Source organism: Vidua macroura, chromosome 8, assembly GCF_024509145.1.
Source record: "Vidua macroura isolate BioBank_ID:100142 chromosome 8, ASM2450914v1, whole genome shotgun sequence".
Classification (NCBI taxonomy): Eukaryota; Metazoa; Chordata; class Aves; order Passeriformes; family Viduidae; genus Vidua; species Vidua macroura.
Window position 1 is genome coordinate 35,702,184 of NC_071578.1, and position 16,871 is coordinate 35,719,054.

The window sequence follows — 16,871 nt, forward strand, 5'->3', positions numbered from 1 at the left end:
AGCAGCCTGGGGAAATGTTACTATAGGGCCTCTTGGATTGGCAGTGGTTGGAAATGGGATTGTCTTTAATCTCAGCTGGTCTCACATGACATAACTGATTTAGTGTGGAAAAACACATTCTAGTGTGTGGACTATGTTCACTAGTCCAAAAACAAGTTGGAATAAGAAGAAAGTGGTAAACCATGAAAAGAAAATAAAATAGCCTGAAGTGCAGTAGAGTAGATGGGTGAACTGCAGATATTTGTAGAGACTACCTTCCCCCTTCAAAGAACGAGTTCATTGTTCTAATAATCCACATCTGCAGAGCTTTGATAGTAAATTCACTCAATCTTGGGGTTTTTTGGTCCATTTTGCCAAAACCCAATCTTGGGTTTTTTGGCAGAAGATCACACTAAGATTATCACATGTTTCTTCTTTCTTCACATGAAAAATCTCAAGGAATAATTTCTTTCTCAGTATGGAAAGGAATAACAGTTCTACAGCTTCTTTGGGGGCTCTCCAAGCTCACAGCTAAACGACAAAGTAGTGATGAATTTCATAGGTCTGAGTATTTTTTTTTTTAATTTAACATGTTACTGAACAAAACTGGGGCTCTTTATAGGAGAATTTATCAATGCCATGACTCTGAATCTCTCTACAGTATTGTGTGAAACAAAAACATCAATTTACTGAAGGTTTCCAGACGCTGTCACTGACTGCTGTTACTGGCTTTGTGCTACTGGCTTACCAGTTTTGGTTTTCTTATGAACATCTCAATCCTGGTTAGACAGGACCGTTTTAGAGGTTAAAAGTAATTTTTAAATGTTTTTGGGTTTGAATGTTTGCATATGATGTGGCAAAGTAAGAAATGGTTAATAATAGAAGGCAGTTAGGCTGAAGTGTTGCATTGACTTTCCATTGTATCTCTGTGTCTGTGGCTTCCTTGTAGCACAGGAGAGAAGAGGGCAGTCTGCTGTCTTGTAATAACTGCAGGAAAGATAGATTCCCTAATTAGAACCAGAGTCAGTGTTTAAATAACACTTCTTTTCTGAACAAGTTCAGTGCACTGGAAAAATTGCAGCTGCTTTACTGAGGTTGGAGATGCAGTAGCATTTAGATTTGAGCACACTGGGCAATAAAATTATTCTTGGACAGTGGTGATTCATTTATATATTTGCTTATTAAAATTTTTAAAATATGTGTTAATTCACTAAAGAAAGCACAGTTTTCTGATTTAGATGATCAGTTGGTTAAACTATTGCCTACTCCTGCTTAAGACTACATCTCTTTAATTTTGTTTGCTTTTGGGTTTTTTTTTTTTTTTTTGTTACTATATCCCTGAGATTTCTAAGTTAGCCTGAGGAAGTAAGATGCAATCCTATGTCCAATGCGTATCTTGGAGTAGATGAGATTTTAAAAATACAGGACTGGTTCATTTAATATCAAATGCTCTTCAGCCATAAGCTTAAAAACTTCATGCAGTGAGACGTGGATACTGTGATGCTTTTGTAAATAATGCATATAGAGCCTGATGCAATGCAAAGGAAAATAATTAGACTTCAGATTGCCTGTGGGCAGGCTGTGAGAAGTTTTTTATGCATTTACTTGTTCATTCTTCATTGTGCCTCTTCTCATCATTTGAATCTGGTACCACAGGCTCAGATGTGCTATTTTCCCTATTTTATTTTTCCTCTGAATTTAACTGTCTCCTTCACCCAAGCCATTTCACAAGTATCTATTAGTTTTATTTTCAAAGGGACGTGATGCAGAAGAAGCAGGGGAAAATGTCTGTAGTAAAACAGGATGAGGCAAGAGGCTCCGTACAGCCTGATGTCAACTCTGTGGTTGTTCCAAAGTCTGTAACTTTCAGCTGTCCAAATAACAGTGCCCATGACTGATTCCTGGAGCCAGTTAAATTGGACTGGGGAGTTCTGGCAAGCTGTGTGTCCCTTGTTTCTGTTGATGGGAAGCTTTAGGGTTTCAAGGAGGTCTGGGTGGAGAAGTGAGGAACAAGATGGGTGTGATAAGATCCCTGAGTGCTTTAAGTGTGTAGAGACAGAGGGGAAGCAGACCCCTCAAGCACCTCAAGGTGGCTTCTCTCAAGCAGGTTTTTTGTTTCCACACCTTCCATGCTTCCCCTTTCTCGGGAGTGCAGGACTGGTATCCCTGACCTGCTGTTCCATTCTGCAGTGTGTTCAAGACAGAGGCTGCTGGGGCAGGAAAACAAATATAGGAAATTTGTTGAGATGCAACAATTACAGAATGCCTTAACTCTGTGTGCACCTCTATCCTTCTCTATTTCCACTGAAGAAAGATACTAGGAGGAAAGACAGCTAATTTCCAGGGCAGTTTTCTCAGAGGAGAACTGCTTAAAATGAACAAAACACAGACAGTTCATGGCTGTAAGACACACTAAAAATGGTGGTTGTTTTACACATACTTTGTTCATTTCTCATGAGGTAATGATGATTCAATTGTAACTATCGGTACAGTCTGTTTTCACAAACTTTGATGAATTTAACTTGATGTTTCCTTAAGCAGAGTAGAGGCAGAAATGAAAAAAATGTATATACGTGTCAGTTTTGGAGTGCTTTTGGAAATAAACAGCATGTTCTTTTGTTGGCAGGATTTGAAATCTAGCAATCAGCGAGATGAAATTGCTGCAGCACGTGTATCCCTGAAGGAAAATTCTGCTTTCCTGCATTCAATATGTTCAGCTTGTTTGGAGCATTCAGATGTTGCATCCCTTACAGCCAGCAAGGATTCAATTTGCAATGAAATACAGAATGCTCTCAATGTAATTTCTAATGCTTCCCAAGGAGTTGGAAATAAAGTGGAGGAACCTGCATCTCGCACAGCTACTCTTGGAAGTGCACTTGATGAGCTTGAGGTACGTAAACATGTGAGATGACAATACTTTCGGAAAAAAGTTTTTTAATTTTTTAATAACTATTGGTATCACAAATGATGAGCCTAAAGGCATTAAAGATTGTTGTTCTGCCTAGTCTAAATAGTATCGCTTGAAATGATTTCATTGAAATGATTTCATTTTCTTCAGAGGAGTTTGGAATTAAGGCTTCATGTGTGTTCAGTATCTGGCTCCCTTCGAACAGAGGGCAGAGTTAGCTCCAGTTGTGTCACTGCTGCTGGAGACAGATACATCCTGCAGGAAGTGGGCAGAGCTCAGGAGTTCAGTTGTCCAGAAGTGATTCTCAGCTGACAATGCCCACTGCTGCCGTGGCTGCATTTGAGCTGCTACCATGCAAGCTGAAGTCCTTGTCTCCAGAATGTGTCAGTGGGATCATTCTGTAATTTGCATAATTGAGCAATTCAGAAACCTCATTATATTTGCTGCTTACCATTAAATAAAGTGGCATAGCTAATATGCTTTCACCACCTCTGCATTTCTGCTTCCATTATTGAAGCAAATACCTGGGGGAAGGCAGCACTTCCCTATTCCTGACCTCATCTGAAGCTTTTCTATGGAGTTTTTCCATTTTCTCACGGCTGCTCTGGCGCACACCAGTAATGTTCCATTGCCCTGCCACAAATGGTAAAAGATCTCCTGTTGGTGAGACTAGAAACCATGATCTTCATGGGGTGTAGTTGATATAGGCCCAGATCAACAAAAGGAAGGAATATTTCTAAACACATTTGGAAATATGGGTGGTTTTGATTGTGAATTCTTGGACTTAGCAGATCTCAGCATCGCAGTGCTAAGATTGTGATACATTTTCAGGATAACTGATAACTGATGTTAGGACTGATGGTAGTAGATTTTTATCTAAAATTTTCAGTGAAAGATTACAGAAATACACTGAAATATGACACACATTTTGTAGTGGTAGTTTATTGATCAGAAAAGGCCTCCCTGGCATGCTCAAAGTCAAATCAGACAGGCTTTTCCCCACAGAGAAACAGGCTACAATTGCACGTTATGTGCCATCTCACGGGTTTTAAAATTACAGTTCCTAATCTATTTTCCTAACAAATGGAAGTAAAAAGAAACATGTAAGAGTAATACATTGCTTGTTACAGTGTAACTGTAAATGACAAATGAGATTCCTTACATGAGACCCACTATTTACCTAGATTGCTTAAAAATTAAAAAAAAAAAGGATTGTCAAAAGGAGTGCATTTTATTACTGCAGACAAATTAATCTTGACTCTATGTAAGCAGTACTATTTAAAAATGCAGTAACATTTATTATTGTTCTAAAATTTGAAATTTTTGATAATCACAAAATGGGAAAAGTATGTTGAATTGAATTTATTTTTACTTGGAAATGTAAGAACATAGAAGTCTGATGGTTGTAAAAAGCCATTTGTTTATCAAGTTGTAAATATATTTTTACCTAGGGTAGCACAAATGGGAATCGAAGCTGTGTGAGTTAGATAAAGCACAATTTATAGAGCATTTAACTTCTGAAATGATTTTATGAGTTAAATGGTTACACTTTTCTCGCTTTACAGAAAGTTCTGTTGGCTAAGGACCTGAAATAACCTTTGCTCTATCTTCTCGTTGCAAATACAGTGCCATGAAATAGATTGATGCAGTAAATAGTCTGGTGGGAACAAATCTCATTAAATGTTTATCGTGTGGAAATGTATCTCGGAGCTTACCCAACAATCTAGTATCTAGATGTTTTGCAATATCATTCTTCCTTTGCCAGTGCTGGCACTGTGAAAGTTATTAAAGATTTATAGGTGAGGAAACCACCAGTAAAATTAGAGCAGCTAACTCTTAAATCAGTACATTCTCAACAATTTCTCTTAAATGCTGCCTACAACTACTGTGTCATTTGTAAATAAACACAAAATTGTAACTTTAAAATTTAATTGCATATTAAGATCTGTGAAAAGAGCATGTTGGGTACAGGTTATCTAATGCCTTTCCCTGGTCTTTCATCTTGTGAATGCAAAGAGATTTCTCACAAAATGATCCAGGTCCTGCATGCCTGAGTCTCTGTCGGCGTGTTCAGCTGCTCTGCGGTCCTTGGGTGAGCGTGGCCATCCAGCTGAGCAGTTACACGTGAGATGCCAAAAGGCTGTAAGTCACTCCAGAACTTCACCAAGTACAGCCAAGCTTCTGCACACCCATGGGCCCTCTTTTTTTTCCTGGATCAGACCAGTGAGGGAGAAAACAGGGATCTAATCACTCCTCTTAAATGCTCCCTTATGCTTGAGTCTTTGAGCTGCTTCAGAGTAGCTGACCACTGTTAAGCCTGTTAAATGAAACCCACCAGAGACTGCTTCTTGTGTGTCTGGTGTCTTCTCATTGAGTCTTTCCTGTGTAGATGTACTGATTTTGAGTAAGTAATGAAATTATTAGAAGAATTTTATCTGTAGGGCAGAGTCTGAACTCATCTTTTCCTGGCTGTTATTGCCTAGATTTTTTCATTCAGAGATGAACCATAGTAGCTTTTTGGCCAGTGCTATTTGTCCATCTTGGTGTAAACTTTCTGCAAACTGTCTTCCAAAGGAGGGCATTTCTGTTTTGGGTCAGCTGAGATTTGAAGGCAGTCATTTTTCCAGCTAATTGTACAATTGGCTGTGGCCACCAGGTGTGTCTTAGTCTTCCCCAGTCAATGAAGCTGTTTTTTCTGCAGCAGCACTTCAGTATTCTACCTGCCAGGTGTGTTTTGCATTACGATGGACACCGTATTGATGGACACTTAGCATTGAGGGGCTGCTTGAGATACAGGAGCTTGAAGGAAAGCTGATGCTGCAGTGAAGAGTGGCCATGTGGCACAGCTTGAGCAGATGTGAGGGACCCCAGTTGGTGTTAAGGGCTCTAATGGGAATGAGGGAGGCAGAGTTTCAAGTCTCAAACACAGACCTGTGACTTAAGTCTCCTTGACTTGACTCCTTGACTCCTTGACTGTTTAAGCCTTTATCTCATGGTGTTCCAATATAACACTTTAATTTCAAGCTAAAGCTAGATAGTCCCTGAAATTGTCTTGTTAAATCTAAACTGAAAAAAAAGTAATTTAAATCCTCCAGTTGGCAATTAGTCTGGCACATACTGGATAAGCGCAGATAAGTTCTGATTTACCTAAATTCTGTATCAGGGTATCTGGCATAGTTTTCTTCTTTAATATTTCTTCTGAAAGCTTGGAACCACCTATGGATGTGATGTAAGAGGTGAACGGGTGTATGTGGAGTCTAGGTTTGGAGATTAGGACCATAATGACACAGTTGCAGATGTTCAGTTACATTAACAATTACTGGTTTGAATTTCTTCAAATGCTGAAGCTCAAATATACTTACTTTCACGTTTCATGAAAATCTCATAGTCTCCTTTTCTTTCTCTTTAGAATATTTGCTTGCCACACAAACGTCATTTATTTTATCAAGCCAAAAGGGTTGTCTGCTTTTGTTTACCCTACCTATTGAAAAGCAAAAGCACATTTATATCTATGTCCTTTGGAGAAATAATCATTAAAAAAAAGCTGCAGTTTTTATCTTTACCCATATTCAGCCCATTAGAAGTGGCAGCAGTGACTTTCTGCCACAGTGTGGGATTGATTAGACTAAAAATCAGCAGAATTAGACTGCTCATGTAATCTATCTCAACCTTCTCAGCTGTGAGCTAGCACTGCTGGCTCTGAGTTAGATCCAGAGGTTCTCCTGATCTCTAAAAGACTAAAGTTTATAGGCATTGAACCCTTCTTTGAAACAAAGCTTAAGCTCTGGTCTGAGGCTCTGAATGCCAGAGAAAACCTGGGTTTGTCTGCAGATGACCTCTGTGTGTAGCCCCGCTGGGGGAAAGGGAATCTGCCATGGTCAAAAGTGTTCTGGATGCTTCCAGTGAAAAGGGCTGCAGAAAAATATAAAGTAAAAAATAAAGCAGCAGCTTCATTGAACTGACTTTTCTTGCCTGTGCTCCTCGTTTTTCCCAGAATTTGATAGTCCTGGATCCTCTGGTAGTGAACGAAGAGAAGGTGAGGCCGTCCCTGGAGCAGCGGCTGGAGGCGATCATCAGCGGGGCGGCGCTGCTGGCCGACTCCTCGTGCACGCGGGACTCGCACCGCGAGCGCATCATCGCCGAGTGCAGCGCCATCCGCCAGGCCCTGCAGGAGCTGCTGGCCGAGTACCTGCGCTCCGTGAGTAACCAACGTTGCAAACACAGGGAAACGGAGTAACAAACACAGGGAAAATGAGTAGTGAACATGGGGCAACTGAGTAACCAATGTGGGGCAATGAGTAACAAACACAGGGAAACGGAGTAGTGAACATGGGGAAACGGAGTAACGACACAGGGAAATGGAGTAACAAACACAGGGAAACGGAGTAACAAACACAGGGAAAATGAGTAGTGACCATGGGGCAACTGAGTAACCAACGTGGGGCACTGAGTAACAAACACAGGGAAACGGAGTAACGACACAGGGAAACGGAGTAGCGAATGTGGAGCAACTGAGTCACCAACACAGGGAAACGGAGTAACAACACAGCGAAAATGAGTAACGACACAGGGAAACGGAGTAACAAACACAGGGCAACAGAGTAACGACACAGGGAAAATGAGTAACAAACAGGGAAACAGAGTAACAAACACAGGGAAACGGAGTAACAACACAGGGAAAATGAGTAACAACACAGGGAAATGGAGTAACGACACAGGGAAAATGAGTACCAAACAGGGAAACGGAGTAACGAATGTGGGGCAACTGAGTAACAAACAGGGCACTGAGTAACAAATGTGGGACAATGAGTAACAAACACAGGGAAACGGAGTAACAAACACAGGGAAACGGAGTAGCGAATGTGGGGCAACTGAGTCACCAACACAGGGAAACGGAGTAACAAACACAGGGAAGCTGAGTAACAACACAAAGAAACCGAGTAATGACACAGGGAAACGGAGTAAGAAACACAGGGAAACTGAGTAGCAAATGTGGGGCAACTGAGTAACAAACACAGGGCACTGAGTAACAAATGGGGGACACTGAGTAACAAGCACTGTGGAACTGAGTAACAAACACAGGGAAACGGAGTAGCGAATGTGGGGCAGCTGAGTAACCAACATGGGGCACTGAGTAACAAACACAGGGAAGCTGAGTAACAAACACAGGGAAACTGAGTAACAAACACAGGGAAACTGAGTAACAAACACAGGGAAACTGAGTAGTGAACATGGGGCACTGAGTAATGAAAACAGTTTTCGTTAGAGTAATGAACACAGGGCAACTGAGTAGCCAACACTGGGCAACTGAGTAACAGACACAGGGCAGCTAAGGAATGTGGGGCAACTGAGTAACAAATGTGGGACAACTGAGTAATGAACACAGGGCACTGAGTAACAAACAGGAGGCACCTGAGTAAGGCACATGGGGCAACAGAGTAACAAACACAGGGCAGCAGAGTAATGCACATGGGGTCACTGAGTAACAAACACAGGGCCACTGAGTAACTGCTCGGGGCTGCCTCAGTGCCTCCTGCTCTGGGAGCTTAGCGTTTAACCAAGCCTTAAAGTGCATTTTAACCTGCATTTTGCAACATGCTCTTTAGAAGGTTGAAGGGGATACTTTTCTCTAGAAATCTAAGTAAAAGCTACATCCATATCCCTAGAATGAGTATGAATTGTATTATGTTGTGTATATAAAGTCTGTGGAAAATGCCATACCACAGATAAAATGTACATTTAGGTTATTTTATGCTTGTTTTGAACTTTCACTGATTCAGAACAGACAATCCTTCACATGCCAGAAACAAGAATATCACTTTCTAGACTAGAGTTTGAAAATGTAATCTATGCTCCTGTAGAATGCAACAATTTAGATAATAATTTCTTAAAAGGTAAGCAATCTGTTAGTGTTGTTTTCAAGTAGGGTGTTGACACCAGAAGAGGAGAAGAGCACCAATTTACAAGTGTTGGAATGACTAAATTGCTATATTGGGAAGACAGGAGTGTTGGGTAAATCCAGAAATCTGGTTGTCTGACATGCTCGTAAGTGTGAATTAGAAAAGGAACGTAGTTTGCGTTTTAAAAGTGATTTTTCTCTTAGATTTGAAGAATGGATTTGACACTTGTTACGTCTGGCAGGTAAATGTTGAAACAGTGGAGACTCAATACTGTTAATATGGGTACACAATGTTAATCTCATGCTTTTAATCTGTAAACATTATCTGTAGGCATAATGTTCTTTTCTAAAGATACCTCAGGATGATTCATCGAGCATACTGAGGGAACAATTGTGTGATACAGATATTTGTTCCCTTTTTGGGAGGCTGAAATTCCTTTCTGTTCCGTAAGTCATAGCAGTTAACACAATCTAAAGCTGTTCTAATGAGACTGTTTACTTTGTCTTATTTTATTGTCCTTAGGGTAGCGTAGTGTGGGGACTAAAATAATTCTGCATATAATTTTTTTTTTTTTTCATCTGACAGATATTGTACTTTTTTGATATTTTTCTTTGTTTATTTGAAGTTTGCCAATGATTTATTAAATTCAAGTTGTGTTTCAGGCCTTATACCAGTGCTATGAAAGTTTTACTCAGAATGCTATTGAATGCAGCCTTAATTTTTGAACCTCTCTGGAAGTGCTTTACACATGGGATGGATAGTGAGATTTCTTCAGCTTTGGGTAGCTTGGAATGTAAATCTTTGGTACATTGTTGTAGCAGATTTCTCTTGCAATATCTGTTCTAGGGTGGGTCAGGGTTTGCTGTTAAGTGGCTGAAAGTTTTATACAGGAAAGCATCCACCTTTAATAGTTGGACTTAATCATCTTGAAGGGCTTTTCCAACATAAATGACTCTATGATGCTGTCCAGAGCATGTGGCAGGATGCAAATGTGGTGACCAGCATCCCATATTAGTCCAGAAGATTTCTGTGGGTTTGTCCAAAGAACGATTTTTTAATGAATCTCTGGTGTGAAACGACAAGATTTTAAGTCAAATGGTCTTAAATTCTTTGATTCTTGAAACAAAATTGTGATGATCTTTTCTACTTCGGAAATAATCACAGTTTTAGGGGTATATAATGTACAATAAGTGGAAAAGAATAATACATAACCCACCCCACAGACTTGAGAAAGTCAGAAAGCAGCTATTGAAATACGACAGTAAGGGAAAGTGTCACATAATTTGCTGCAGAACACAGTGAATGCACAAGGTGGCAAAGTCAAGGAAGCAGAAAAAATACAAAATATTTAAAGGTATGAGGTTACATAAAAGGAGGGAATGACAAGTTTTTAGTTTCTTTTAGAGCTCTTCTTATATGAATGGAAACACTCTCACTGAGAGCAGTTTATTACTGAGACTGTGTTAATTAAGTTTTTCAATGAGGGGATTATCAGATGTCAGTCACTTTATTTCACAGCTCTGACTCACTGAAGAAGAGATGATAGATCCAGGAAACAGTCCTGATTTATCAGTGTCTTTTTGGCTCTTCTATTAGTAGTTTCAAAAAGCCAGGCCTGGGAATTGAATGAGCTGTAAAGAGGATAACAGCCATTTGCTATCATAGCACAGTTTAAGCACAATTTAATTTTTCTCTCCTTGGGAACACTGTTGTACTCCACAGGCAAGTGCTCTGTCTGTGGAATACCTCACGGATGTTTGTGTGTATGCCCTCCTGCCTTGTGCCTGTGCTGAGTGAGCTCCAGAGCCTCTGTGCCACAGCTTGTACGTGAGAGTGGAAACTTTTGCTTGCCCACAATCCACACAGGGCGTGCTTTGCTCTGGCTTTGTGCTCCCTGCTGCCATTTCAGCCCCCTGCACTCGCTCTCACAAGCTGTGCTGCTCAGCTGCTCAGAAGGGTTTGTTTTCCTGGGGATGGGGCTCCTGTTTCTCGCTGCCACATTGGCTCGAGCACTTGCTTTGAGGCTTCTTCCTGTCTGAGTGTTGCCAGTGGGAGCTGCATTGCCTCGGACACCTCACCCAGTAAGTGCCACCTCCACAGGTCCTCCTCTGGCAGCTGCTTTGCCAGGAAGCTGCACTGATGGCATCCAGGCTCTCTTTGGCTCTGGTGGATGTGCCCTGCCTGGTTAATGCTGAGCTTAAACAGGGCCATTGCCGAGGACTTGGGTGCCTAAATTCCGTGTAGGTTCTGCATTGTCTGTTCTTTTGAAGCTAGGCCTCAGTGCTTGAACTTGAATGAGGGACTTGTCTTTGCAAACAAACTGTGGGTGTGCTGGTAGATAAAACTAGCAGTGAGAGATAAACAGTGGGAAGGGTTCCACTGACTGATGAATGGAATGAGAGAGACTTGTCTTCACAGACAAAATGTAGGTCTGCTGATAAATAAAATTGGATACTGAGAGATGAAAGAAACAATGGGAAGAACTCCATAGGAATTCCACTGATTGACACAAGGAAAACAAAAAGGGGGGGTTATACATTAGAAGGGGGTCTTAGGTATTAGACATTTTGGGAAGTCTGTACCTCTGAAGTACCTCAGGCAGTGGGGAAGAGAGATGGACATGCAGCTGGGAAATGAGGATAAAAAGGAGGCTGCGTCCTCAAAAATGTTGAGAGACACCAGGGAAAATGCCCCATGGCCTCTGCCTTTATTCAAATCAAGTTACAGGACTCCTCTGTCTCCTTTTTGGACATAAGCCTCTGGCAATTATGGATTAATTTTCCTGACAAACTGTACAGGAATTTAGAATTTATTAGTGCTAACATTTGAAAGAGTATAAGGAGTATAGCTTTTGTGGTTCCTATTTTTTTTTTTCCTCAGTTATTTAAAGTGTCTAATAAGCCTCAAGGGCATCGAAGATTAAGAGATTCTTGGTGTCAGTGAGATAAACTTTTAAAAATCTTTTTTTTAAAGAGTTTTTAATGCAAGCTCAGAGAAACATCTTTCCAGGAGATAGTTGCTTTTATGTGTCTGCTTTTCACAGAGGTTTTATCACAGTGAATGGTACAATGGAAAGTGAAGCCAAATTCTCTCCACAAGAACCTAAAAGTTTTTTTGTTCACACAGTAATTGAAACACACAGTAAATTGCAGATACATTTATAATTCTTCTGAAAAGCAGCAGGTTTTTTTTTTTTCTGAATTGTTCAAAAAATTCTTCAAAATGATTCGTGTACTGTTGTTAACCTTTCTGAATTTTACTCAGACATCCGTTGTTAGGGGATATATTTGTGTGTTAGGACCTCCAGTAACAGGAATTGCTATTGTGGGTTTGGATATCTTATCAATGCCAGAATCACACTGTCATGTGGGCAATAATGGAATAATGTGTCCACTGGAGCAATCATGTTGTTCTAGTAATAAGCACTTGTTTTTTCCTAGTGACAAGCTCTTGTCTCTTCATTCTCTACAATGAAAAATTACTGAACTTAGTGGAGTGCAGCAGTATGAGCTCCATGTTTCTTCAGAGTAAAGACATTCCCTCTCCTGGGGGCAGAAGGGATGATGGAGTTGTGATGAGCCTGAGCAGAAGGGGCTGTTGTGAGCAGCATTCAGTGGTTGCAGGTGCTGCTGTGTCTGCCATCATTAAATAGGGAGGTGTGTCTGGACAATTCTTCTGCATCCTCCTCTGGCTTTCAGTAAAGATCACCCCTGAATTGTTAGGGCTGGTAAGGAAAGGTCAGACACACTGGTATGAGAGCTACTTTCTTGAACTGAAATCCCCTTACTGTTTGAATGGTATTTGTGCTTCATTAGTTTCAGTTCATAATTTCTCAGCTTATTATGGCTATAGGTTGGAGATACACACATGTGTGTATATATATGTGGGTCAGTGTCTTTTTCTGATTTTTCAGTTCTGATTTCACTTCCTTCTTGTGTATTCTAAAAATGTTTGTTTCTTAACTGGGTTTTTATGTCATGATTACCTAGATGCTTGGGTCAGACATGGGTAATTTAGCCTGGACGTGCCTGTGGCTCTTGTGCCACAGGTGGTGGCAGCTGCTGTGTCCTGCTGTCCCACAGCTGTGCTGTGTGTGTGGCAGGGAGCAGAGCCAAACCAGCCCTTCTTCTCACACCAGCCGTGCTTCCATTTAAACAATGTGAGGAGAATAATGATACATTTACCTTGAGGCAGATCAGGAAGCAAACTGAAGTTGCCCACCTTGTACATATTTATATTCCTGCTAATCAAGCCCCGTCATCCATACAGCCTAAGGGCAGGCCAGCTGAGGCTCAGCAGCAATGTTGTGTGCTCTGTGGCAGAGCTCAGGAGTGGTCAGATGTGCCCTGTATTGCATGTAGGGCACACCTGAACCCTGCTGGGAATGCAGCTCCTGGAACTTTATGAAACTGGCTTCCCTCAAGGCTCCGAAGCCTCGTCCTTCACAACCAGATTGTGTCCACAGCTTCTGGGAATGAGACCTGTTTGGATGTGAGCACATCAGCTGAAGTGCAGTGAGGGTGAGATGAGGAGCCAGGATCCCTGAAAGCAGAGGGGCAGCTGGGACAGGGACTGAGCTGGACTGGGTGAGCCCTTAAGGAAAAGGTGGCAGTGCAGGGCCTGCTATAGCCACGGGGAGGTCCAGTTGTGGGAAAGGGCACACAGTGGATAGCTGGGACTTGGACTGTTGTGTCTCTCTAGATTTCAAACTCTGACTGGTCCCTTACTGGAACCTGAGCATTGCAAATTCAAAACCAGAAAATGTGTGAAAAACCAGGAGTTTTTATTTATTGGTGGTGTGGTTCTGGGCCTTGCTCTTTGTCTCGGCTCTTAAATTTGGTTGCTGTGGAGCACTAATGCCTTGCTCTACGTCTGTATTGAGTAGTCTTCAACAACAGCTTAAGGTCTGGTCCACTGTCTGGATGTGGAACTGTAACTGATAATGTTTCTTTGTGGTATTTTATTGCCATTCTTACTCTTGGAGAGTGGAGGGATGTAGAGATGCCTCAAGCATACTGATGTCTCAACTTGCCGTTACTTGTACTCATGGTTTCCCCATGAAGACTTTCAACACTTTCCTGGGTTGCCAGTGACACCTGAGGAGGTAAAAATAGGGACTGTTTGACTTGTCCTTTAAGGTTCCACTTTCTTTCACAAGTATGTAACTTGCAAAGTTCCGTGCAGCTGCTCTTTGAAGAACTGACCCCTGACTTGGTTGACTCGACTAACAGGGAGTTTGAAGAAATTCCTTGTTAAAATCTTCTAGAACAGAATGGCTTTTGGTTATTGATGGAAGGGGTTGAAATAACTGGCTTCTTGAAATCCTTGTTTTTAAATCCCTTTTTTATTTCTGAACAAATAAAAAACACTTTTATTTGTGCCTTTTTACAAAAAAAGTGGATTTGAATGCTCTTAATTTATTGTCCTCTTCATACTTAAACATCTTAAGAAAACTGGTGTTCCAGAGGAGTTGGAAATTGAGGTATGTCAAAATGTAAACTAGAAGAATTTCCATGTGTGGGTGGGAAGTGTCACTCAGTTCTTTTCTTATTCATGGCTGGTTTTTTTTATGACTTTATTGGGTACTATGTTTTTCAAAAAAGGATGTATTTCAGTAAAATTGGTATGCCTATATGGTATATTATGCTGGCATTTATGCAAGAAAATATGTAGTTTTCATGATTTTGTTGTTCACATTGCCTGAGTAATTGATTGAGTTGACTTTGAGCACTCCTACGGAGGATTTTCTTCCATTTTGTATGCAGTATGTGTAATTGAAAATCATTTTTTTAAATGTTAACTTTCAGTGAACATTTTGTTTTATGGGGAAATTAGATATGAATTGTTAAGGAGGAGGATCTTAAGTGTACTTAAAAGACAGAAGTAGTCTAGTGAATTCCCCAAATAGATTTACAGCTGAAAAATAAGCTGCAGTTACATGTACCTGCTTGTAGATGCTCTTACAGACCTTGCAGTAATCTGGGATCTCTGCACGTCAGCTGGAGAAGGATAATGAAAGCTTTTCTTTGCACAGTTCTGAGCTGAGCTCTGTCAGGATTGATAAGATCTGAACTGGGGGCTTGCACTGCAGTAGCGTAGTGTGAGGAGCAGCTCGTGGCTCTGTGGGGATGATTCACTGTAAGAGTCAGTAATTTGTCTTTAGTATACCTGGCAGCATTGAAAATACATTGGGTGGCTGAAGACTAATTTTTTTTCAAGAAACCTTCAATGAAGCAGCATTTGCTCTCCCCAGGATGAAATAAATCCTTGATTATGGTAATAAACAAGCATTAAAAATAATCAAGTATTTGTTAACTCAGCATCTACCTAGCTGTTTAGGTTATAAGAATATCCATATTTTTAGAGTTTATTGAAAATGGTTGTTACTACATAAAATTTTTCTCAACCAATTTCCTGGTTTTTAGAGGATGTTAGACTGGTCACGTTCTGAAATGTCAGGGTGCCATTTCTGGGAATGCTACTGAAGTCTGCTGTTTCAGATGCATTTATCTTGGTTCTTTATCATCTGGTATAATGCAGCTGATTTTTGTTGTCCAGATACATTTCTAAATTTCATTCTGTTTCAGGTTGAAAGTTACTTTTTGTTTATGTAACAGCTCTAATTAAAAAGATCAATCATGATTGGATTGTTCAGGGAACTCTTCATAGAATGTTGGTGGTGTAGACCCATCAAAAACCCAAACCAACCTGGCTGGAGTTGACTCTGCTTTAAGCAGCGGGTTGGACTGGATAATGTCCAGGCATTGCTGCTGTCTTCAATCTGTGGAGTCTGAGCTAAACATTTGAGTAAATTCCAGTGTTTGTGCAGCATCTTGGATGACCCAGCCGGCTCCTTTTAATATACAGTAAATCCCACTATTTACTAATGGAAGATACTCAGGTAATGAAGCCAGGACAAGAAATTACTTAAAGTAGTAAAAGGAAAGTTTCTTTCATTTGAATAATCTCTGGTAATTTTCAGATGATGAAAGAAGAGTAAGTTACTGTGTTAAGTTCTGTTGTAATGAATTCTCTCTATAAAACAATATTTTGTAGAAGTCATTTGGGAAGTAATTGATTAAAAGCTCTCCCTAAGAATTTCATCACATGACTGTTGAGGTCTGTTGCATGGCTGAAACCAAATGCTTTTGCTGTAGTTACTTGAATTCAGGATATGGTATCCCAGCATCCTATGAGATGCTGCACTTCTTAAGTTATAGTACCAGAAGTGACTTCTCTTTGATAGAGATGGAGACATCTGCATAGTTGTCGGCTGACTTTTGGACTTAATTTCTTGCCTAGCTTCTCATGATCTTTTTTTTATGAAGAATGAGCAATGGAGTTTTATGTGAAATAGCTTATGGTCACTTTTCATGAAATCAGTACTGTATCATATTGCAGAAAAATTGTAATTCTTGGTCTTAATTGTTCAGCCAGATCTTAAAACAGTGAGTTAAAGGAGATGGAGAACTTGAAGATCTAAATCTCAATTCCACATTTCCATTTTCTTTCTGAAAAGAAAACCAAAACAAGACTTGAAAAACAAAACCACATCTTTGGTCACAAACAGCATTCATTGGCACTTCCCTCTCATTTTAACTTTCCTTTCAGTGAATTCTTTTCCAGTTTTTGTTTGTTGTTCCTGTCTGACATGCTACTCTTCTTTCCTTAATTAAGTAAAATAAAAAGGAAGATTATAATTTTGTATAATTGCATTTTTGACCAATGTATATGATGGGAAGGCTGGCTAAGTAAACAATTGAACCATCATATTAACAAAAAAGATGTGCTTTAGTCCTTTCAAGATCAGCCCTTCTCAAGAACTGCTTCTCATGGTTGTTTTCTCAGCCTGTGTTGCCAATTGGCACATTTTCTTTCTCTTTGAGTATGCAAAGAAAATAAATGTCTTAAGTCAGAGAGCTGCAGTGTTTAGTAGAATACGTGAAATAAATTATTCTAATTGCTGTATTTACTGGAAAATCCTTGCTGTCTTATTCTAATTGTCTTTAACTATTGTTTCATTATCAGGAGAAAAAACAAAGGAAATTTATACAAAGATGGGAAGAAATGATAAGTCAGCTACT

The 16,871-nt window shown here is 40.2% G+C and overlaps 1 protein-coding gene across 6 annotated transcripts in view; it reads left to right on the forward strand.

The window, feature by feature from the left end:
- CTNNA3 (catenin alpha 3) overlaps positions 1 to 16,871 on the forward strand; it is a 427,746-nt gene that overhangs the window by 77,861 nt on the left and 333,014 nt on the right. For all 6 annotated transcript variants that reach the window (XM_053983470.1, XM_053983472.1, XM_053983468.1 and 3 more), the window contains 2 exons: positions 2,606 to 2,869; positions 6,882 to 7,085. In XM_053983470.1, the coding sequence (XP_053839445.1) occupies positions 2,606 to 2,869; positions 6,882 to 7,085 (468 nt within the window). The remainder of the gene's footprint in view (positions 1 to 2,605; positions 2,870 to 6,881; positions 7,086 to 16,871) is intronic.